Genomic DNA, 23,321 nt, shown 5'->3' on the forward strand with positions numbered 1-23,321 from the left:
CCGGAAGTGGCACTGTGGCTCAAGTGGTAGAGCGCTAGCCTTGAGCTGAAGAGCTGAGGGACAGCGCCCAGGCCCAGAGTTCAGGCCCCACAACCGCACCCAAAACAACAACAACAACAAGGTAAAATTTGTAAATACTTAGTGAATTTGACAAAAGGAGAAGGAAATCAATAAATAAAATTAGAGATAAAAATGGGGTATCACAACAAATGCAAGTGAAATCCAGAAGATCATATGGGAATATTTTAAAAACTTATATTCAGATAAGCAAGTCCTTCTGGCTTTTTTTGTTTATGTATTACAGAGGAATTGAACCCAGGGCTTCATGCATGCTAGGCAAGCACTGTACCACTAAGCCACATTCCCAGTCCTTAAAGTTAAAAATAAAGTAAAACATGTATCATTAATATAGTATAGGAAATAGATCAAAGTAAAGTTCATCCAACTGAAGGTTAATATGGATGCAGAAGAAACTAATTCAGGCCACTCCTTTATTAATGTGTATCCTTTCCATCAGAGTTGCATATATTCCATTTTTCCAACCACTGTGAGAAAATACTGTATATTTGAGATCTACTGAACTCCTTCTCTCTCTCCTGGGCTTTATATCTTTCTCCTAAGTCCAAATTTAAACAGACAGCAAGGTGGAATCCTACTTAACACAATGCCTGGTGCATGCTAAATGCCCCACAAATACATATTATATTCATGTCAACTGAAGTGGCCGGAATATAGATGGCCTTTAAGAAAGTTCTATAGTTCTAGATGTATCACACCAGCTACCTGATATAAATGAGTTAAAATCTTATGGAAATTACGATACCAAGATTTTTTCTACACCTTGCTTCTTATCATACGTATCATGACAGACATATCATTTCCTTTATCTCACCTTTGATTTTGAGCTGGTGCTTAAAAACCCCCCACGTGTCCTTATCTCCATGTGTTGTGATGATACAAATGAGAACAGCAAACATATTAGTGAGAGTTAATATGTTTTTTAGACTGTTTATTGATGGATCTGTATTTAAGACAGATTTAATATTTGAGACAACACTTGCACCACTGTCTTTTGACAGATAGAAAAATAAATGTGTAGAATTAAGGAACTTGTCCAAAGCAAGCAGTAAGAGAGGAGTGTACCAGGATTCAGTAATAGGCAGCATAAATTCAGAGCCCAAGCTTTTAACCATTGCCCTCTACTGCTGCTTATTGAATTGTACTGCTGCCAGATGCAAATTATGGTAAATTATGGAACCGCAATACATCTGGATGAATTGTGATGATTTGCATTAGTGCATAGAGAAGCCCTAGACCTTTCTTATGAGCCCCTCCATTGGTGAGCAAGGACATTGAAGTGGAACTTCATTCACCTGCCTCCATTTACACTGCATTTAAACATTCTGAAGTAGCATGCCAAGAAAAGCAATCTCATGATTTACTTTATGGGGCTGTTCTTGTATTTAACAACCCTTCCTGTTGTCAGATTACAAGCCGTAGAAAGTCAGGGGCCATTTCTTTTATTGTCTCATTCTTCAAGCCCATAGAGCTAAGATAGTGGCATAAATTCAATTGTAACTTGAATGACACTATGAGAGCTCACTTCCTACTGCTTTCACTTTGAGACTTTCTCTAGGAGGCAGCATAGTACAAAAGAAAAGGGATGGTTTGGGTTGAGAAGAATAGAGGTTCAAGTCTCAGCACTTTCTCTTCCTAAACTGTACTAAATGGGTTGAGGACTAAATAGAATAAAAGAAAATATGTATTAACTGTCAATTCTGTTTTCTTTTTTTTTCAAGGTCATTATCTGCACATCATTCTAACTAGAATACTTTCTAACTATATACTTATATTGCCCTTGCTTGCTAAGAGTAGTTATACCCCAGGTTAACTTCACTTTATCTAAACCTAAACTTAGAACTGTTCACTTACAGGCTTATGGGGTTTTATCCATGGTGCAAGTTATTCTGAAATTCAGGAAAGTATCTGGAAAGCCATGCTCATTTGAAAATGAATGTCAGCCATCTTCTGGCTTCAAGACAGTTTATTAATACTGGCCACAGGCATACTGAATTCCCTCACAAAGAGCCAACTCTTCCAATGGCTATCTGGAAATAACTCGAAAAGCAGACAGACACGGAACCAAACTCAAAGAAAACAAATACAAGCAGCCAGAGTTAAAATCCTGAGAAACTAAGTGAAACAAGACCCTCACTCCTTTCAGAGAACAATCTCATGTTTTTTCTTTCTTATTTTCTTTTTAATTTTTCACTCCATAATTCATCTGTTTTGATTCCTATTGAAATGGAGATATAATTGGTTTATGATTGTACCATGCAAGAGTTTAATGTGAAAGATTAGGTGTCAAACGTTGTGAGAAAAATGAGCTTTAGTTATTTCTTCCTTTTCCAATAAAACATCTAGTTCTAGACATCTTGGTTTCTTCCTAGAGACTTTTTTTTTTCTAGACTCCAACAGCTATGAACCTCTAGCCTACAGTAGGGACATTGAAACTTTTGAGGAATTTTAACCAATGGTGGAAATGGTTATTAATCGTATGCCTGTTCTTTTGACAGCAGCTGGAATTGCATGTTGATGACTTTAATGTGCGTCCAGGAACTACATGACAAGTCTCTGAACTGTAGCTTGTCTCTGAAAAAAAAAATAGAAAAAGAAACCCATTACTCATCAGGTCTGCTATTTGAGATTACAAAACAAATATAATATAGACTTACTCTCAGGGCTACCCAGGAAATCAGTCAACAGGAATTCAAAGATTCACTTGCTAGATGAAGAATGAAACACTTTCAATTTTTCCTTTTAACTGTGATTCTTTAAAAATAGAACTTTTCTTTGAAGACCAGTAGAAAATTATGGGTATATTGTGTCCAAATAGTTCCTGGTAAAGAAGCATCATGTGGCTTTTGTAATTCTCACTTATTTCCTTTTTTTCTTTTTCTTTCTCTTTTTCCTTATGGTGTGTGTGTATGTATGCATGCATGTATATGTGTGGGCATGTGTGTGTACATGTACATGTGTGTATATATTTGTATAATGGTCCTGAAGCTTGAAATTGGGTCCTGGGCACTGTGCCAAGCTTCTTTGCTCAAGAGTACCATTCTATGCTCTACCACTTGAGCCACACCTCAACTCCTACATTTTCTTTTTGTAATTAGTTGAAGTTAAGGATCTCACAGGCTTTCCTGCCTGGGCTGGCTTTGAAGTACTATCCTTACATCTTAGCCTCCTGAGTAACTAGGATTACAGGTGCAAGCCATTCTTAATTCTCATTTTTCCCAAATACTTGGTCAACGTTGCTATTCCAATTACCATTGGCTCATAGCTAATCTCAGTTAGAGAGGAACTAACTTAACAGACATCCTCCTCTTGCTTACTACAGGAACTATATACAAGTACAAGTCTGAGGGGCTCAGCGTAGGCATGATGGATGAGAAGGAAGAATGGATGGAGTCTCTTATCACTTAATACTGTGTGGTATAAAATACCTTACATGAGATTTGCCCCTAAATCATCCAATTTTAGCACTGAAAGGAAACTAAGTGGCCATTTAGGCTGTCTCATTTGCTTTATCTATTTTTAAGTATTTTTAATCGATTTTTCTCTTGCTACAAAAGCAATACATGTTTATAGACGTTAATTTGAAAAGTAGAGATAAGCAAAAATAAGAAAGAAAAAGTACCTCACTCCCTAGACAGAATGTCTCTGAAGCATTTGAAATATTTTCCTTGTTGTGTTTTCAAATTTTTGTATGCATATTTTATATATGTATATTACATTATATATGTATATATTTTCATGATATTGCATTATTCTGTAGTAATGTAACCATTTTACTTTGTGTGTGTGTGTGTGTGTGTGTGTGTGTGTGTACCAGAATTTGAACCTGGAACCTCACACTCACTTACCTTTGTTGCTCATAGCTGACATGCTTCTATTTGAGCCAAGCCTCTAGCGTAGCATTTTGCTGGCTAATTGGAGATGGAATCTTTCAGACAGTTCTGCCAAGACTGGTTTCAAATTATGATCCTCTATATCTCAGCCTAATGAATATCTAGAATTACAGGTATGAGCAACCAGCACCTGGCTCTGTAACCTGTTTGTTTTAACTTAACTGATGTTATGGATATCTTTTCACTTTGTATTTTTACATACATTATTTGTAATGATTGTAATATATCCCACTGTAAAAGAGCTGCAATTGGTAATAGACATTTTTGTAATACTAAACATTTAGTTACTTCAAAATCCTTACTAAATCTAAACAGTACTATAATGTTAGTCCTTAACACTTATTTTTTGCATATATCTCCTTGTTAAATTGCTTTAAAAGAATCCCAACAATGGTTCTAATAACCTTCCTTCATATAACTGAAAACTAAGGCGTACAGATGGGGATTCTGTTGATCAAATCCATGTAGCAAATACTTGTGAGAGCTGAGACTAGAGCTTAAAATCCTGGTTATTATCTAGTTAACATCTAGATGAGATCCTTTCATTCTTCTTTATTTTCTAGTTCTCTTTCTAACAAATGTCAACTGTATTCTAAAATCCAATGGGGCTAACTTAGCTTTTTTTGGAAATCAGAGAGTTTAAGGGATTACAGATGTGTGGTACATCATCCACTGTCATTTCCGGTGTCCGTGGCCTTCATTGCTAATCACACATAGAACTCCTCCCGGTTCCCGGGCTAGATCCTTGTCCATCTCAACAGCACCATGAAACTGCCAACAGCATAGAAGAGCGGCCATGAGACATGAAACTTCTTTTATCCTTAGGCCAAGTCTTTTCTTTTTTATACAAAGAAGTAAAATTCAGTTCCAAGAAAGATCTTGCTTAAGGAGTTGGGAGAATAGCAGTAACAAGGTTGAAGTTGTTACTTTATACAAAAAGCGTAATTCCCTTGTCATATGCATTTTTATTATACAGTAACTTATTTTAACCTTGCTATAATTATATAAAGGTTGGTAGTTGTATTTCTACTTTGCAGGTGAAAAAATTCTGGCATAAATTTGAATTCGTCAGGGCATAGATGCTGTCCCTCAGGTTTTTTGGTTTGTTTGTTTTTTTTTGGTCCAGTCGTGGGCCTGAACTCTGGGCCTGGACACTGTCCCTCAGCTCTTCAGCTCAAGGCTAGCACTCTACCACTTGAGCCACAGCACCACTTCCGGCTTTTTTCTTTTTGCTTATGTGGTGCTGAGGAATCGAACTCAGGGCCTCAGGCATGCAAGGGAAGCGCTCTACCACTGAGCCAACTTCCCAGCCCCTGTTTGTTTGTTTTTTTGTTTTTTTTATATGTTTGTTTGTTTGTTCCCCCAAGGCTAGAGCTCTACCACTTGGGCCACAGGTCCACTTCTGGATTTGGGGTGCTTAATTGGAGAAGAGTCTCACAGACTTTGCTGCTCAGGCTGGCTATCATTTTTAGATCTTGGGATTTGTTTTGTTTTGTTTTTTTGGTCTGGTCGTGGGGCCTGAACTCTGGGCCTGGGCACTGTCCCTCAGCTCTTCAGCTCAAGGCTAGTACTCTACCACTTGAGCCACAGCGCCACTTCTGGCTTTTTTCTTATGTGGTGCTGAGGAATCAAACCCAGGGCCTCAGGCATGCAAGGCAAGCGCTCTACCACTGAGCCACCTTCCCAGCCCTTGGGATTTGTTTTAAAACTTTTATTTATTTATTTTTATGGTAAAGGTAATGTATAGAGGGGTACAGTTATATAAGTCAGGTAATGAGAACATTTCTTTTTAAGCAGTGTTACCTCTTCCCTCGTTTTCTCCCATTTTTTTCCCTCCATACCCCCTCCCCCACAATTGGTGTAGTTCATTTTCAACATAGTGTCTAGTGAGTATCACTGCTGAATTGGTTCACCCTTTGTCCCACTATTTCTGTGCTCCCCCTTTACCTTCCTATAAACAGATAAAGTTACATATGAGAAAAAAGGTACAGAAAACAAAAACAGGCACAGAGGGGGGTGGGAAGCAAAATAACAAAAACCTCTTGTTTCCATTTCTTGGAGTTCATTTCGATAACAGCATTTTATATGATCATATGCACATAGCCTATCTCCCGATTCTCCTGATAATGGTATGCAGTCATTCAATGGGTTTGGACTGGGAATTAATGTCAGATCACCAAGGCCTGGGCTGGGGAGCTCACTTTTCTTTGTCTCCCTCCAGGAGAATTCCTGAGTTTTGCTGATGATTTACTCTCTGGCCTGGGCACATCTTGTGTTGCTGCTGGTCGAAGCCATGGAGAGGTCCCTGAAGTCAATATCTACTCGGTCATCTTCAAGTGCCTGGAGCCTGATGGTCTCTACAAGTAAGATATGATGGGTATGTGGGGATTACAGAGCAGGAAAGATGATTTGAATCCTAGGAGGGCAGGCAGGATTACTTCTATTTAGGCCAGTGAAAATGTTTTGTCAGCCAGCATGTATGTGCACCTTGAAATGCAAAGGTTTAGATGCATGCATTGGAGATGTGGTGGTGAGTCATAAAATCCCATATGCTCAGTTCAGAAAGGGCCTAGGAAAGCCAGACATTTAAAACCAACCCTTCCACTGATGAAGAATCTGCAGCCCAGAGAGGAAGTGTCTTACCTAGAACCAGTGAGTAACATAGCAGTGGCTGGAATGGGAATCTGTACCCACTGCACTTTTCTGTCTTCCATGCAGATTATATGAATATATCTGGTATATATATACATATATATCTGGTATACATCTACATATATATATGGTATATATCTACACATATATGGTATATATACATATATATGGTATATATATATATATATATATATACTATACACTCATACATACATACATACACACACAGGTCCTTTTTGAGTATATTGAGTATAATGGAGTCATTGCATTTAAACTTCTGAAAATGCAAGAGGAAGTCACTGTGAAATTCTCTTAGAAGTCTTACGAAAGGGACTCAAATTACATGGTTGTATGAGTGGAGTCATCACAAGCTATAACATAGAAATCTAAAGAGTAATTATGAAAGTATGACTACCTTAGTAACTTAGAAGCTGCACTTTGGAGGTTTATTAGTTATTCAACATTCAACTATTTCATTCGGTGATTCATTCACTCATCTATCTATCCTCCATTAGTCTCTCCATCCATCCATCCATGCATCCACCCATTCAGCCAATCATCCATGATATTTGATGAGATGGTGTACAAGCTGTCTGCTTGGGGATGAACTTCTAATAAAGTTATTCAAGGATAAGTATTAGCCAGTATCCTTGTTCCTTTTGTTGCCCTTGTGGTAGTAATTATTCCTTCACCTTCCACCCTACCCATCCTCCAAGTGATCAGAAAGAAAGCAACTAACAGCATCTAATCTTCTCTGGTGGGTCTTGTCTGTTAAGTCAGAAAGAGGTACTCCATCTTTGAATAGAACTCAAAGGGACTTGGTGTTATCCAGGCTAAGGCCGACAGCTCCATTACATAGAGAACCATGAAATACCGTCCCCAGCCAATGAATGTGGGGGGGCTGACAAATCAGCTATAATTCTTCAACAGTGACAAAACACTTTTCCTGGCCCCTCCTCTCACTCACTACCTGGCACCAACTCTCCTTCCCATTTCTTGAAGGGGTAGAATCTTCCCCGATCCATAACTCATCTTCTCTATCTCAGAGCCCTTCTTCGTCATCTCTACTTATTTATTTATTTTTGAAATTGATCTGGACTGTTCTGACAAGGAGCCAGAGTACTGTTTGGAACAGTATCTCATCCCACTGGCGGCTTTCCTCCCGTGAAGTCTGACCTACTCAGTCTCTAATTTTAAAATAGCCCCAGTGTCTGTTCTTGGGCTCTCTCAGTTTCTGCTTGCTCGTTCCTTACCAAAAGTTGCTTTCTTCCCCTTGAGCCAAAAAGGTCTCATATGTGGCAGTGCAGAAGAACAGAAGGCTTTGGTGACAGGTTGAGTTCCTGATTCAATCAACCGACCCCCAAGCAACTCAATTCTCTCCATTCTCTGTGACAGTTTTCTCCTCTAGAAACAAAGGCCGGTGATCTTAGAGGGTTAGAGAGAAGAGTATTAAATTCAGAAGCTTCAAGAACAGAGCTTCGAAGAAGGCCTGGACATAGGAGGCCAGTGGGGCATGTTAGTAATTTTCTTCTCATTGCCATGTCTTCACTCAGTGCTCGGTTATTGGTGTCCCTCTCAAGGACAATCCCGGAGGAGATGATTCTATGTAGCAAGTTGGCATTCCACTAACTTTGAAAGGAATGGCCCTCTATAATCCTTCAGGGGAGAAAGAAAAAAAAAAAGGAAAGGATGGATCGAGAGGTGAAGAGGGTCAAAAAACGGTGAGTTTACATCAAAAACAAATTCAGACACCAAATTCCACCTGTTTACAGAAAGACTCAGCTGATTGGAGAACCAGCTTCTCCATCATGAAGGCTGTATTTACTTCTTGCTACTATCATTTCTGTCTCGGGGACCTTGGGTTCACTGTTCATATCCTCTCTGTTCTGAAACTTCAACATCTGTAACATGAAGACCTTTTAGATCCTACACAGCTTCTGCTGTAAGATGCATTCTCTAATTCTTTCTCCCTTATTTTCCTACAAAGGTCCAGCCCTTCCAACTTAGTTATTTCTCTCACTTTCGTTTTTCTCTGACCATTTTTCTCTGCTCGCAACCCTTCCTGGGCATTTGCTATATGGATTCCTGTCTTTGTTTTGTAGTCTCTCTATTACTCCTTTGCTTTTCTATTTATTTTCTCTGTTCTATTTTTAGTTGAACTTCTCTCTATCACTCCACATCTTTTTCTGTGTCTTTCTGTTTCTGTGTCTTTCTCTCTCTCTGTACTTCTCTGTTTCCCCAATGTCTCTCTCCCCTACCCCCATTTCCATTCTCTCTCTTCATTCTACCTAGGAGGGAAAATTGTTCTTGCAGCTTTTCTAGCCATGTAATTTCACACAGTGCCTCAGGAGTCAAGGCTGATTTTCTGTCCTAAGTTCACCCTTGTGTAACAAAACAGAAACATTAGCACCCGTGCTCTATTTAAATTGAATTTCCTTGTTTGTTTCATTTGTTTTGCTTTGAATGAAAACAAACAAGAGCAGCAGAGGGAGAGGGTCTCCAGAAGGTCTAACAGAGAGGCCAGCTTCAGTTCCCTTGGGATGCTGGAGTCCGAGGGTGATCCCAAGTGAAAATCTCTCCTCTGGACCAGTGTCTGAGGCCAAGCTGGGCATCTGGGGTCCCTGTTTCTGCCTGGCTAAAGGCCTAGCCATCCTTCTTGTAAGTTGTTCTCCAATTTCCTATTGCCCAAGGTAATTAGCCTCTGTCTTGTCTTGGCTGCCTTGGCTTTCGCTACTCATGGATGGCTGCCAAAGGGTCACCAGTGAGCATGCCAACAGCAGCCAGACCTGATTCCTGGGGTGGGGGACTCATTCCCACACACCCAGAGGCTTGCCTCTCAGGCCCACCCTCACCTCTCTGTCTCCAGTGTTATGAAAGGAATGTCAAAGGAGCCAGAGTACCGCCTCCCGGTGCCAGCTTCCATGGTGGGAACAGTTTCAGAGGAAAGAGTCCTTCATAGGAGGCTGGCAGAGTAGAAGAAGAAAAATCAAACAAACAAAAAGGAAAACAAGAAAAAAATCCAAGACTACGGAGAGGGGAGGGCATCTCATACACACAAAACCCCAGACCCTAAGGTCAAAAGTCAGATGTCAGTTCTCTTGGCTCTCTGTACTATTTCAGGCTAGTTCCTCCTCCTTCTCTGGCCTGCATGTTCTCTCTGTGTAGGGAAAGGCTGGACTCAGTAGGTTTTAAGATTCATACATGAAGGTAGGTAAAGAAAGTCCAAACTAAGCTACTGATTCTCAGGGCTGCCATCACTGTCTGGATGGCACTAGTAGTCCTGTTTTATTGAGGATTTATTTGTGGCAGGAGCTAGTCTGCTGTACAATACCATATCTGTAAACTTATCTCCAGATTTCTATATCTTTATATCTTTTATGATTGTTCCTTCCTTCTTCTTCTTCCTCTTCTCCTGTCCTGCCTTCCTCCCTTCATTCCTGTCTCTCTCTCTCTTCCTTCCTTCCTTCCTTCCTTCCTTCCTTCCTTCCTTCCTTCCTTCCTTCCTTCCTTCCTTCCTTCCTTCCTTTCCTCCTTCTCTCTTAGATATGTAGAAATTGTGGGAATTAGATTATGGAAGCTGTAATCCTCTGTACTAGATCTCTGCCCAGGTAGGCTGAAAAATACATGGGAAACACATTTTCACTCCTTCTACCCAAAGCTACATGCCTGTTACTAAATTCCAAAGTTTTGTCCTTATTCTCCAGTTCCCACAGTGCCATGCTAAAAGTTAAGTCCCTAGCCTACTTGAGGACACCTGCTCTTCCCTAAAGACATACACTCAGTGACATAGTTAAGATGCTTTTGATGTTAGAGCTCCTTTGCTGAGTGGTTTCTCAATCTCCCGGCTCCCATGTTTCTGTGAAAAGTTGAGGCTACTAGCTCAAAGATAATATTTCAAAAGCCTAGGGAACATGGAACCTTGGATAGAGTGCCAACAGACTCCCCGCTACCCTCTAGACACCACCTCTCCTGGGAAGAACATTGCAGAAATAGTTAATGTCCCTATCATGGATGTTATTATTATATATTAGATAAAATCCTATTATTGTTCATTTTTCCTGCTTTATCCCGTTCCTCTGTTGATGTCATGAATCATCACAGAACTTGCTGGTAGCATCATCAGGAATGTTATCAGGATCCCTCCAGAACTCGCTTTCAAAACACTTGCCCAGACAATGGAAGGTTGGCCAGGGATTGAGAATCATCCTGCCCCTTGTCCTAAATGTCTATGGGGTCTTGGGAATATGATTTTCCCCTTTGGAGGTCTCAGGTTCTCCATTTCTAGAAGAGGGTTTGCAAACAAATGTCGCATACTTCAGAGCTACACATCTCAAGAGAATGGAAGAGAGGAGGAGATAAACCCAAGTCCCTGGCAGTGGGGGGAGACACACAAGGGTCTGTATCCAGATGAGTTTCACTCAGATCACAGCTAGATGCTCCAATGACCCCATCTGTTTAGTGGAGTCCTGAGCCATAGGAAGAGGAGACGCTTTCTGTGCTAAACAGGGCTCAGTTTTCAGACTCAGAACCCATATGAGGTGCAACTGCCACCAGTCAGTGTAGGCCACACCAAGAAAAGAGGTCAAGAGAGACCTAACAGCGGTGCTGTCCTGCTGTTTCCTAGCTTTTTCTTTCCAAATGTGAAATCTTACTACTTTTTTCTTTTCAATCCTTCTGTCCTCACTCATTCCCCCTTCTTTTCCTCCCTCCTTTCTTTCTACCTTACCTTTCTCCCATACTCACCTCTCTTTTGCTTTCCTTCCCTCCTTCTTCCTTCCCTTCTTTTCTCCCTCTATCCCCACTTCCTTTTGGCCTTCTCTCCCTTCCTTCCTGGTTATCCTCTCCTATTTTTATCTCTTCTTTTTTTCTGTTTGGTCCATTTCCCTTCACTTCTTTCTCTTCTTTTCTTCTTGTTGCTTTCTTGTTCATCCATGCTTCTTCCAACTCCACGTCTGACTTCCTGTCAATCTACTTCTGGTTTTTCTCTCTTTATTTGTTTGTTTTGTGTGTGTTCCTCTCTTCTGCATTCTCTTCCTGTGCCTTCAATCTCTTATTGTTGCTCAGTGTCTGTCTTGTACCATCCTAGAATCTCTCTCTTCTCCTGTTCTCCTTTGCTTTTTTCCCCTCTCTCCTTTTACCCACTGCTACCTCCCATTCCAGTTTAGGTGTCTAGGTCTCGGCCTATTGTTGGGCTCTGCTGACTAGGCAGCTGAGTGTGGCCAAAGGTCCTGGGGGACAGGCACTGTTGATATCCCTAAACTGGAGTGGAAGGTGAACTTGGCTTGGCTGTGGTGCCCAGTCCTACTGGTCACAGAATAAGGGTGAGGGGGTGCAGCCTAGTGATTCAGTTCCATCTAACAGCAGGTCACACTGACCTCTCCAGAAATGCACAGTTGGGGCCCTAGAGAGGGGAAGAGCTCTCCTCAAGCCAGAAGCAAATACAGCCATGCAAACCAAGCCAAGAGAGACTCATAGAGGAAAAATAATGCTGTTTTTCAGCCGACAGACAGTAAGGCTCCTCAAACCTGCTGGGGACTCTCAGGCAGTCTATTTCTTTCCTTGGACTGCATCAGGATTTCATCCAGGAATGGGACATCGGCCAAGGCTCGAGGACAGGGCAGAGACTACTCATGTAACCTCATGGTAGGGTGGGTAAGAATTGAGGCTGTGCTGCAGAGCAAGACCTTGAATGCCAAGCAGAGGAGCTGGACTTTTTCCTGCAGGTAATAGGGAGCCAGAAGAGACATTGAGGAGGGTCACGGTGTATTTTAATCTGTGATTTGTAGTAACAATTGCTGACTACAGTATAAAGAACAGGTTGGGTCGAGTTGAGTGTTAGGGAGGCCACTGGTCACAGATTGAAAGGGAAGGTGGAGACCCCATAACCGGAGACTGCACATGTCTGTCCTGAGTAAGGAATATGCCCGATGGACAGCATACCCTCCATTCAGTTATGCCAATGTCTGGATGCAGCTTCTCCTTTTTCTTCATAAATAACTGCATTTCAGAGTTCTGGAGAAAACGTTTATATTCCTTGGCCACCTACAAAGTTATCCTCACCCTAAGGTAGGCACTGGGGATGCAGCACTGACTGAGCTAGACAAAGTCTCTGTGCTCATGGAGTTCACAGTCATGGCAATGATACAGCGAGGGGAGCAGGTTATTGCATGGAGCTGTTCTTCATGCCCTTAGGGGAATGCCCAGGTGCCAGGAGAGTACCACAGCAGAAACACCATCCCAACCAGGGGGTGGCTCTGCTGACAAGTCTTCCCAAGGAACTGAAAGGAAGGACTGTCGTGGGTCAAACTAGGTCTCTCCCAAATCCTCAGAACATGGCTGTATTTGGAAACATGCTTTGCAGATGTGAATATTCTACAGGTCAAGATGATATCATACTGGATTAGGTTAGTCCCTAAATCCAATGACTGATGTCATTCCAAATGGTGAGGAGGACACCAGGAACACACACAGAGAAGGCACACACAGGAGGATGTGCTGGGGATTTTAGTTGTGCTATTCCAACCCATGGAACACCTGGGTTAGAAAAGATAAGGGAGGATTCTTCCTGAGAGCTGTCAAGAGAGGCTGGCCCTGTTAGCACCTTGATTTCAGATATCCAGAAGAGTGAGATAATGTATTTCTTTTGTTCAAAGCCACCATATTTGTGGTTATTAGTTTTTTAATGGTTACCATAAGTAACTATTATGAGGCTCAACCATGTTTCCAGCAGAGGACAAATTGCAGGACAGCTGGATAGCAAGAGATCGTATGCAGGAGAGTATATAGCTGGGGTGGGGAGAGCCTGAGAAGTTAGAAAGCTAAGGGCTACAGACCACATCAGAAGTGTTGTAGAGGCCAGGCACTGGTGGCTCATGCCTGTAATCCTAAACTAGTCAGGAGTCTGAGATATAAGGATCATGGTTCAAAGCCAACCCAGGCAGGAAAGTCTGTGAGACTCTTATCTCTTCAATTAACCAGCAAAAACAACTGGAAAGGAAGCAGTAGCTCTAAGTGGTAGAGCAAAAAAAGCTAAAGGATAGCCCTTATACCCTGAGTTCAAGCCCCAGTATGGGCGCACACACACACACACACACACACACACACACACACACACACACACACACACACACACACACACACACACACACACGGACTTACAGGACTGTGGGAAAGCTTCAAGAGAGAATGGTATGAATAAGCTTCCTGATTCCAGAAGGGAGGTGATTTGTAATGGAAAGACCAAACACCTAAACAAAGCCCAGAGAGGAAGTAGGTCACCAAAGACCCTAGAAATGATGCTCCTAAGGAATACTTGACTGTTTTGAATATTTTGAGTATCTTTAAATAGTTGTACAAAGGGGTTGCCATTCAACAAAGGAGCTGATAAATACAGTGTGTCTTGATCAATGTCACCCCTTCCCACATACTCACCCACCCCTCCCAACCCATCCCTTTCTTCACTTGTCTTCATTTTTTAGGATACGTATGGAATTTTTTTGGCCATTTAACAAAGCAGTTTATACATACAAGGCATCCTGATCAATATTTTCACCCGCCTTGGAACCACTCCTTCCCTTATTTTCCTTAATGTTGTGGTATAGACAATGAATTCATGTTTTTAAAAAGAGACTCAGGAATCTAAACCAACTGTTTTCAACATCTAAAAGAGCTGTGTGAGTGTTAGAGGGCCAAGCTATGTTCATTGTCACCCCACAAATGGGACAGTGGTACAACCACACAGTCAATTTCAGCTTGACATCAGGAAGCATCTGTCACAGGTGCTCAATTGACATGGAATCTCAGGGGACAGTGAGACCCCTTGATGGGGTGGCAGAGAGTCACTGGAGAAGAGAAGAACTCAATTGGACTTTCCAAGGTGAAACTGGACAGTGACGTGGACAGGTCAGTGTGCTTGGGAGCAGGGAATCATGTGGGCTACGGTGGACTAAAAATGGAGCAGTGAGTGGGTAGTCTCTTCTACTCCCTAGCGCTTGAGAATGCTGACCTCTTATTGACAAGTCTGAAGGCAGAATTCTAACTGTTTAAGTGAAGCTCCCAGCTAGTATGTTGTCAACCAATTTTAAATGGGCCATATAAAAGCCAACCATATCAATTACCTATAGGTCTTGATTTGGGTAACTTTAGGTCACTCCCTTTCTGTTTACAGACAAGGAAGCTTGAGGGACCCCTAGGCTTTCTAGTCAAGCATAGCCAAGATTCCCAAAACATAGTTCTTCCCAGGAATCCATGACAGTCACTTTCTACTTTAGCATCACCTTGTAGGGACAATTTTTAGAGATAGTTCAACATCAGGATAAGTTTCTTCAGTGGAGTCACAAGCTCTACCTAGGTTCTGTACTCTTTTTTATTGTAGTTGTTGTTGCTGTTGTTGTTGTTTTATGCCCTAGAAGACTACGTAAAGAGTTCTGACTTTCTTAACCTCAATTTCCTCCTTATTACAATAAAGTCCCTTCCTGCTTTGGCCATCTAGGACTTTAAGAATGAGCCCAGGCTAGAGGCCAAGCTCCTCGATTTTTTCCCCCTGCTCTCATGCTCTTGGCTGTGGGTTTAACACTGCCTTTCCCAGTCTCTCACCTCTATCTGTGGAGGAGGCTGTTGCTGCGAGCAAACTTGAGGTCATCACTGGGAAGGTGTTAGTGGACTGCAGGGGATCACCATTAATGATGTGTAGAGAGTCAGAGGCAAGACAGAATCCAGACTTCTGGCATTTTTCTTTATTTTTTGTTCTCCTTCTCCCCTCCCTCCCCCAAGGACAGACTCCTCCATTTACCAACAACTCCAATGGGCTTTCATATTTGAATCAAGAACAGTGGTTCCCGAGGCCATAAATATCACTGACCCAATGTTCTTATGTGCAGAGAAAACCATGCTGTCAGTGGGAGGGCGGGGCTGGACCAGGACTCTTAACTCCACATTTAGTCCACTACTGCTCTCTTGTCTTAGATCTAAGCTTTGGTGGGCCTGCCATTATCCTGAGTGTCTGAGAGGCTAAGACCATGAGGTCATGCTATCCTTCTAGCTGTGAAAGGCACTTACTTTCCTTAGTTTATACTTTCTATATCTGTAAAGTGGGGTGTTGCTATTTCCTGTCTGAGGGCTTGATTATGAGACAAATACAGAAAAGTCAGCATATGCAGACCTCCCAGGCATGTTCAGTATGATATCAAATACACACCAACTATGATAAGATCATTCATTAAACTGGGTATGATCACTCGCTCTGTATGTAATCTTACCACTAGGGAGTTTGAGGCAGGAGGATTATAATAGATAAGTAGATAGATAGATAGATAGATAGATAGATAGATAGATAGATAGATAGATAGATAGATAGATAGATAGATTTAATAGGTCTTCATCTGATGTGACCAAGAATGTTTGTCTAATTGTCCTGCCTACATACAGTTAATCAAACTTCTCTGCTGTCTATGAGCAACTCCCAAGAGTCCTTTGGATATAAGATATGGCCAACTTGGGGCCTTGTTTTCGAAACAAAATGTATGACATTTTTTGGCTATTCCTTGAACCCATCCCTAACATAGTTTTTTTTGTGTGTTTTTGTTTTTTTTTTTGGGTCCGGTTGTGGGGCCTGAACTCTGGGCCTGGGCGCTGTCCCTCAGCTCTTCAGCTCAAGGCTAGCATTCTACCACCTGAGCCACAGCGCCACTTCTGGCTTTTTTTTTTCCTGCTCATGTGGTGCTGAGGAATCGAACCCAGGGCCTCATGCATGCAAGGCAAGAACTCTACCACTGAGCCACCTTCCCAGCCCCCCCCCAACTTAGTTTTTACAATCACAGAGACCTAAATTTTGCAGTGATCCAAAAACTAGGAAAAGTTTCAGAAACCATGTGCTATATACCAACGAATCCTGGCACTTGGCAGGTACTAAATCAGATTAATGATAGGTACTGCAGGTCAAATGATTACAGTCAGTCTTTCATGTAAACAACTATAGCAATTAGCTAAGTAAAAAGCAATGATGTGGTCCCTATCTGCCACTGACTGTCATTACAAACCATCCCTCAGCCTAGGTGCTACATGCCAGCTCTGTGCTAAGATCTTCAGGTCTACTGTTTGAAGAATATGACACCCTATGCACTGGATGCAATTAAATCTCATGTTATAGATAAGTAAGTTATGAAAGTCTAGGGCTGGGAAGGTGGCTCAATGGTAGAGCGCTTGCCTTGCATGCCTGAGGCCCTGGGTTCGATTCCTCAGCACCGCATAAACAAAAAGAAAAGAGCAGGAAGTGGCGCTGTGGCTCAAGTGGTAGAGTGCTACCCTTGAGCTGAAGAGCTGAGGGACAGCGCCTAGGCCCAGAGTTCAGGCCCCACGACCGGCACCAAAAAAAAAAAAATAGTGTGGAAGTCTAAAAGTGACTTTCCAGTGGACCTAACTGGTAAAGGGCAGAATTATGATTCTGACCCAAGATGTCTGGCTATCTGGCTTCAGAGCTCAAATTTGTAAATTTGTATATTCTTTTGCATTTCTTTCTTAGACAGTGATCGAATTGGAATTTGAATCTCTCTTTTTTTTGCAGGGGAAGACAGTTCTAGCATTTGAATTCAGGGCCTCATGCTGTCCTTTAGCTTTTTTTTGGACAAGGCTGGCACTTTACGAGTTGAGTCACAGATCTACTTTCAGCTTTTGGCTTGCTAATTGGAGATAAGAGTCTCTTGGACTTTCCTGCCGGGGCAGGCTTTGAACTATGATCCTCAGGTCTCAGCTTCCTGAGTAGCTATGATTATAGGCGTGAGTCACTGGCACTTAGCGCCCACAAAGATATTATTCACATGGAGCCTTGATTATTCCAACCTCAAGCTCCATTCTATATTCTATGTTCCAGAACCTGAGCAGCTGTGAGAAAGCCACATGTAGATTTCCAAAAGATGACCTAAGAGCTGGAAAGTCTAATGATAGTGAGACTAGGTAGGAGTATGTAATAGTAATATACAGTGATATCTATATCTCTATGGATGCAGATATTGATATATACTGATAGCGAGTCTGAACTAGAACAGGTAATACATGGAGAGGAGGACCCATAGGTTGTGAGGCTGTGCTCCAAGTTTTCTTTGGAAATCTACCAAAAGATATTTAATTGCATAGGCTCAATGAGAACATGTATTTTAAGATTTGAGCTTTTTTATTTTTATGTTCACTTTTTGAAATTTTTAAAATTATCTTTTAAGTAGTTGTACGAAGGGGAACAGTTTAGCATATTGATTTGTGAGTACAACACATCTTTGTCAATATCTCCTCTTCCAGCATTCTCCTTTCTATCTCTCCCAATCCCACCCATCTCCTGGAATTACCGAGTTCCATTTTCACATTCAAGATCTGAATCTTGAAGAGCTGGGTTGAAGTACTGACTCTCCTAGTTTGTAGCGGGATGACCGTTGTAAAACAACGTTTAACCTTGGAGGCAAAGTCTTACCTTGCGTCCAAAAAAATGGAAATAATAAGTTCTACCTCAAAATGCACATGTGCACTTTTAAAAATATTTCTGCCACGCAGAAGGGGCTCTATTCCTGTGAACTTCTACCTCTCCTTTCTGTTTGTCCATTTTCTTCGCTCCTATTGCTGTATGAATTCATATTAATTTTCTGTCTCTCTTTCTCTCTCCCTCCTTCACTGCCTAATTTCCCTTTCTTGGTCCCTCTTTCCCCGGGATGCCAGAAATGAAATAACATTCTTTGCATGTTTGTTCCAAACCTCCTGGCAGCCATCCCACAGACCCCTGGCTGGGTCAGGACTGATTTGCATTAGCATGTGTGAGGCCAGCTGAGAAGGGGGTGAGGGGGAGAGGCCCTGTTTTCAGGGATTCTTGCCAGAAGAAGTTACTATTTCTTCCTGGGAAACATGCTCAGATTAAAACAAGCAAGGAAGGCCCTGGGGGAACTGTTTTGCTGGTGGCGGTGGCGAGGTGCAGGTCTGACTCCCACAGCTGTATCTACCTCCCCTCTTCGCTCTTATCCTGGGCCTGTCCCCAGAAATCTCTCATCCTAAGCATGTAGGAACTTAATACTGTTAAATAATGCTTTCTATTGTCCTGGATGAGAGCACAGGAGTAAGGAGGATACTTGGAAGCCACAGCATAAATAAGAAGCTAAATACACACACACACACACACACACACACACACACACACACACACAATGTAATATAATGCATCTATTTTAAATTTTATTTAAAATTTATTTGTTAAAAAAGCAGAAGTAACCCTCAGAGATCTGGGGTTTTCTGTTGTTGTTTGTTTTGTTATGTTTTTCTATCATCTCTTGAACTTTCGTATATTACGTTCTATTGGAGTCATCACTCCCTTCCAGGAATCTCAATATCCTTGTCCAAATCCAAATAACCGCTGGCACGCCATGGAGGGCCCTCTGGAGCTATCTCACAACCACCATTGACATCACAGAATGTACCGTTGTTTGCTGGGTCCTGATTAGACAACCTCTCCTAATTACCCATGGCTTCTCCCAGTCCTTACCCCAAATATGTCTTCTTCGGGAGACTTTCCCCTTCTCCTTCATGATAGTGTTGATGTGCATACTTTGGAGGTCCCATAAAACATTTGGTGATTCGGTTGGGTACTTTAAAAGTATCAAAGAAGTTCAAAATACCTTATCTAATCATCTCCACAAGAGCACTATTCCATTCTCCCCCATTTTTCAAAGGAGAAAACCTAAGCTCAGAGAATGAAATGGATTGGCTAAAGAACATGGTACAGGCAGGTGGCAGATCCAGGATTTGAACTCAGGCTGTTCCCAATCACTTACTGATTTAGCCCAGAGTGTGGGCTGTCACTCACCACAAGGACTGGCCCAAAGTACAGCTCTTCCCCTACTGAGTAACATCTATATGTCCTTCAGTCCTTCACTGAAATGTTGCCTCCTCAGTATGTCACTCCTGACCCACATTCTGAATTCCCTGCCTTATTCCTTATTTAAACTTTGTGATGTATATTTACATGTGTTCAAGTATGCTCCTGTTTGATTTGGCAGTTCATGAGGCAACTACTGCGTCACTTTCATTTTTCTATGTACCCTTAACTGCATATACACACAGAAGGCAGTGTATATAAATATTTATTTTGTAATTAATAACTTATTGTAGAAATGAATGCATGTAGCATTACTTCTAATTATAACTAGAAGGAGAAGGCAAGCTCCTTTCCCCACCCCCCACCCCCTTACTTTTAGGGGTAAAGAAATAAAGGCCCGTGATAGTTTAATAAATTGGCCAAAGTCATGAAGAGAATGACAGGGCTAGTTTTTTGGAAAGCAAATCTTTTCTGAAACTATCCTCCCTTCCACTAAGTCCTTTGTAAGGAACACATAAATGAATCACTGTATTTGCCTGGAATTTCTTACTCTTCCAAGAGGAGCTAGATGTGTACATAAATTGTTGTTTCATAATTAAGCCAGTGAAAAACTGGTGCACTGGTTCTGTAATGTTGTATAGATAGATGGTGAGCTTTGGGAGAAAAGTGAAAAAGACAGGGAGACTGGGGAAGTTATTTCGTGGCCTGGACTGACCTTTTCCTACCTTTCTTTGTTCACCTAATGTACACTATTCCCTAAGAGTAAACTGAGATGTAACTTCCTCCCTGTTAGCTTTGGTGTGTGTTTCATTACTTTCTGAGTGTCTACTTCTCTGTAATGTTGTACACAGTCTTCTTAGAATGCAGAGATGAACAAGACAATTGTCCCTGCTTCCATAGAACTCACAATAATATGTGGTTTAGTGATGTCAGAGCCAGGGTCAGGGAGGAAAGACCTCTCTGGCCAGGGAAAGTAGACAGGAAATGTTGACATGACATTTTAATTGAAATTTAAGGAATGATTAAGATCAATGAAGACAGAGAGAGAATGGAAAGTGGTTTTCCAGGGAGAGGAAGTCATATGTGTAGAGTTATTAAGGAACAGCCTGGCAAGCTTACACACTCTACTTGGGTCATCATAGCATACTAGAACAAAGAAGTTGACAGGTGTCAAGTCATGAAGGGGCTCTAGACCCGCTAACAAATGTGGACTAAATGTGAAGGTTAAAAGGGATTCTTAAGGGACTTGAACCAGATGCTTGGTAGACTTGCTGGATTTGCTCTTCAGAAACATAGCTCTCAGTGATCTATGGGTGATCCTTTCTTGGTGAGACAGAGCAGTGTGCGAAGCAGTTTGGGAAGCAAGTTGGGAAGGACTCTGGTTGCCTTATGGGGGTAGCAGGGACAGGATATGAAGGGTCTACTTTAACCACATTTGGGGCTAGAGAAATGGTTCTTCTTGAGCACTGTGATCCCAAAAGGAGTAAGGGTAAGGAAAACCAGATAAAACTGAAGGCAAAAACAAAAATAGATTGTCCTCAAAAGTCTTGTTTCCCCAACTGTACAGATGAGGAAATACAAACTCACAGGGCTGAAGTCCAGAGCAGTCTATTACCTTGGTCTTCTTCATGCTAATGCTAAGGATCCTTAACTACTGTCCTGTGCAGCTGCCTCTTACCCTCAGTCTGTCTCTGGAACTTAGGGGAAGGTAGAGGACTCAACAGAGGTAGGGAAGTCAAGGGGATTGATGAGAAGGGTCACAGAATGAACAGACTGACATGAATTGCAAAGCAGGCTAGCTCTGAGTCTCAGCTTCAGATTTGGGCATGTACTGAGCCAATGACACCGAGATTCATTGTTACACAGTGATGAAAAAATGGGTGTCAAATAAGCTAGAGACCACAAGTGCCGTGTGCCATCATAGTCTCTGGACCAAGGCAAATCTTATGGAGCTGCTTCTTCCTACCCTCCAAAAGAGGGGAATAGTTTTGTCTTCAAAGTCAAGGTGAATGCAGAACCCCCGACCAGCACTTGATAAAGTGCCAACTCTATCACCCTCCTCCTTCATGTCCTTGATTTTTAAAAGCCCCCTTCGCCACCCTCCTCACAAACATCAAATTCTCTGAATTCAAACGTGGGCAATCAACCCTGCTTTGTCTTGCTTTCAAGGTTATTTGTGCAGTAAGCTTTGCCAAGTGTACATCCATAGGTGTCAGGGATGCGTTCGTTTGTTTTAATCAAGCAGACTAAAATAAAAACCAGGACGGTAGGCAGAAAGTATAATAATCCACACTGGGTGTGTGTGTCACCAGGCAGGACAGATGTCAGTACTCTGCCACATTTGCTTCAGGGATCTTCCTTTGCTCTTGAAAGATATGTAAATGAAGGAGACACTTGAAGACTACTTTGTCCTTTCTCACCAGCCTCAATCTTCCCCTCACTTCCCCCCAGAAAATACCCCACTGTCTAATCCACAGGGCAAACTTGATTTACGTATGCTTGTTTGTTCTTTCATTTGCACCATCACCTCTGGTTTCATACATTAACAAGTCGGAGCTGTCGCTGTTTTTAGCTGACACGTGCAGCTTGGATTGTTTTTTGTTTATTGTTTCATACTAGTTTCTGCAATAGCCATCTATTCCATAAAACCAAAGCACAAAATATACCCAGTGGGTTTTATTTCTTTCCTGGAAACCTACCCTTCCCCCCTTTTTAGGTCAATACCTATAAGAAAATAAATATTTTAATAATGTTTTCTTCTAATCTTGTGCTTACGCAAAGTCTTACGTCTCCGAAAGCTTGTCCAGCCGTAGCAAGGTCTTATCTGGGTTGGATCCCCCAGTCACACCCAGTTAGCTTGATGCCCCATTCTGGTAACTCAAGGTTTCTAAGTCCAATGTGTCCAGTTGACCAGAGAGGCTTATCTTCATGGGGAAAAGGAAGCCAGATGGTGGCTGGGGCTCTGAGATATTGGACGAAGGCTGTACAGGGTTGTCTGAGTTCAGAGCAGCAATTGTATCTGCTGGCTACAGCAAAGGACAGCAGCATGGCAGTAGCACACAGCCCTAGTGGGAGATGCAGAGAGACAACAGACCTTCAGACATCCAGCTACATCTCAAGTAGATGTCCTCATGTAGTGGTGGCACACCGCTCTGAGCCTGTTTCCATAGTCTTTACGTGGGAGCAAGTAAGTTTCTTAGGAAAACAAGGATCAGACACATAATGACCACTGTACTCATAGCAATGTGTATATGGCCGAAGGCCTTCCACCCAGATGGCTGGTGGGATGACGTGATGGGCTGGCCTATACTGCAAGCCAATCCAGAGCTCCATGGCCCACTGGCTAGCATCAAAGGAGTGTGAGAAAGCAACTACATGAAGAAAAACCAAAAGCATAAAACATTCTCAGTGTAAAGATTTTCTAAAAAAGAAAAAGAAAAGGCGCATAGTTCATGTGAAGGGGAGGAGGAAAGGTAAACCATTTGAGAGGGCCTAACGTTTGGGAAATGCTTTCCGTCCTGACCAAAGTTAAGGGGTTACATAGCATCTCACCTTCTGTGGATTTGCTTTGAGCCCACTGTGTGCTTGCTGTGGACAAATTGATTGCCTCCAACAGGGCTGGTGGGCAAGATTTCCTTCAGCCTCTTCCATCTCACCTGAATTTCCCATTCATTGGGAATCTTGGTAGGATCCAAGACTTGATCCTTATACTGGTTGCCCCCCCACACCTCCCTCTTCCATTGCTCTGGTCTCTCAAAATCAGTGAGAGTGATAAGCCCATCAACTCCCTAACGCCTTCTCTGAACCCATGTGGCTTTTCACTTTCTCCCCCCCCCAAGCACATATATATA

The 23,321-nt window shown here is 42.1% G+C and overlaps 1 protein-coding gene across 3 annotated transcripts in view; it reads left to right on the forward strand.

The window, feature by feature from the left end:
- The window catches only part of Astn2 (astrotactin 2), a 777,558-nt gene that overhangs the window by 716,260 nt on the left and 37,977 nt on the right, over positions 1-23,321 (forward strand). For all 3 annotated transcript variants that reach the window (XM_013030183.1, XM_013030185.1, XM_013030186.1), the window contains one exon: positions 6,193-6,334. In XM_013030183.1, the coding sequence (XP_012885637.1) occupies positions 6,193-6,334 (142 nt within the window). The remainder of the gene's footprint in view (positions 1-6,192; positions 6,335-23,321) is intronic.

Source organism: Dipodomys ordii, unplaced genomic scaffold (assembly GCF_000151885.1).
Source record: "Dipodomys ordii isolate 6190 unplaced genomic scaffold, Dord_2.0 Scaffold127, whole genome shotgun sequence".
Lineage (NCBI taxonomy): Eukaryota > Metazoa > Chordata > Mammalia > Rodentia > Heteromyidae > Dipodomys > Dipodomys ordii.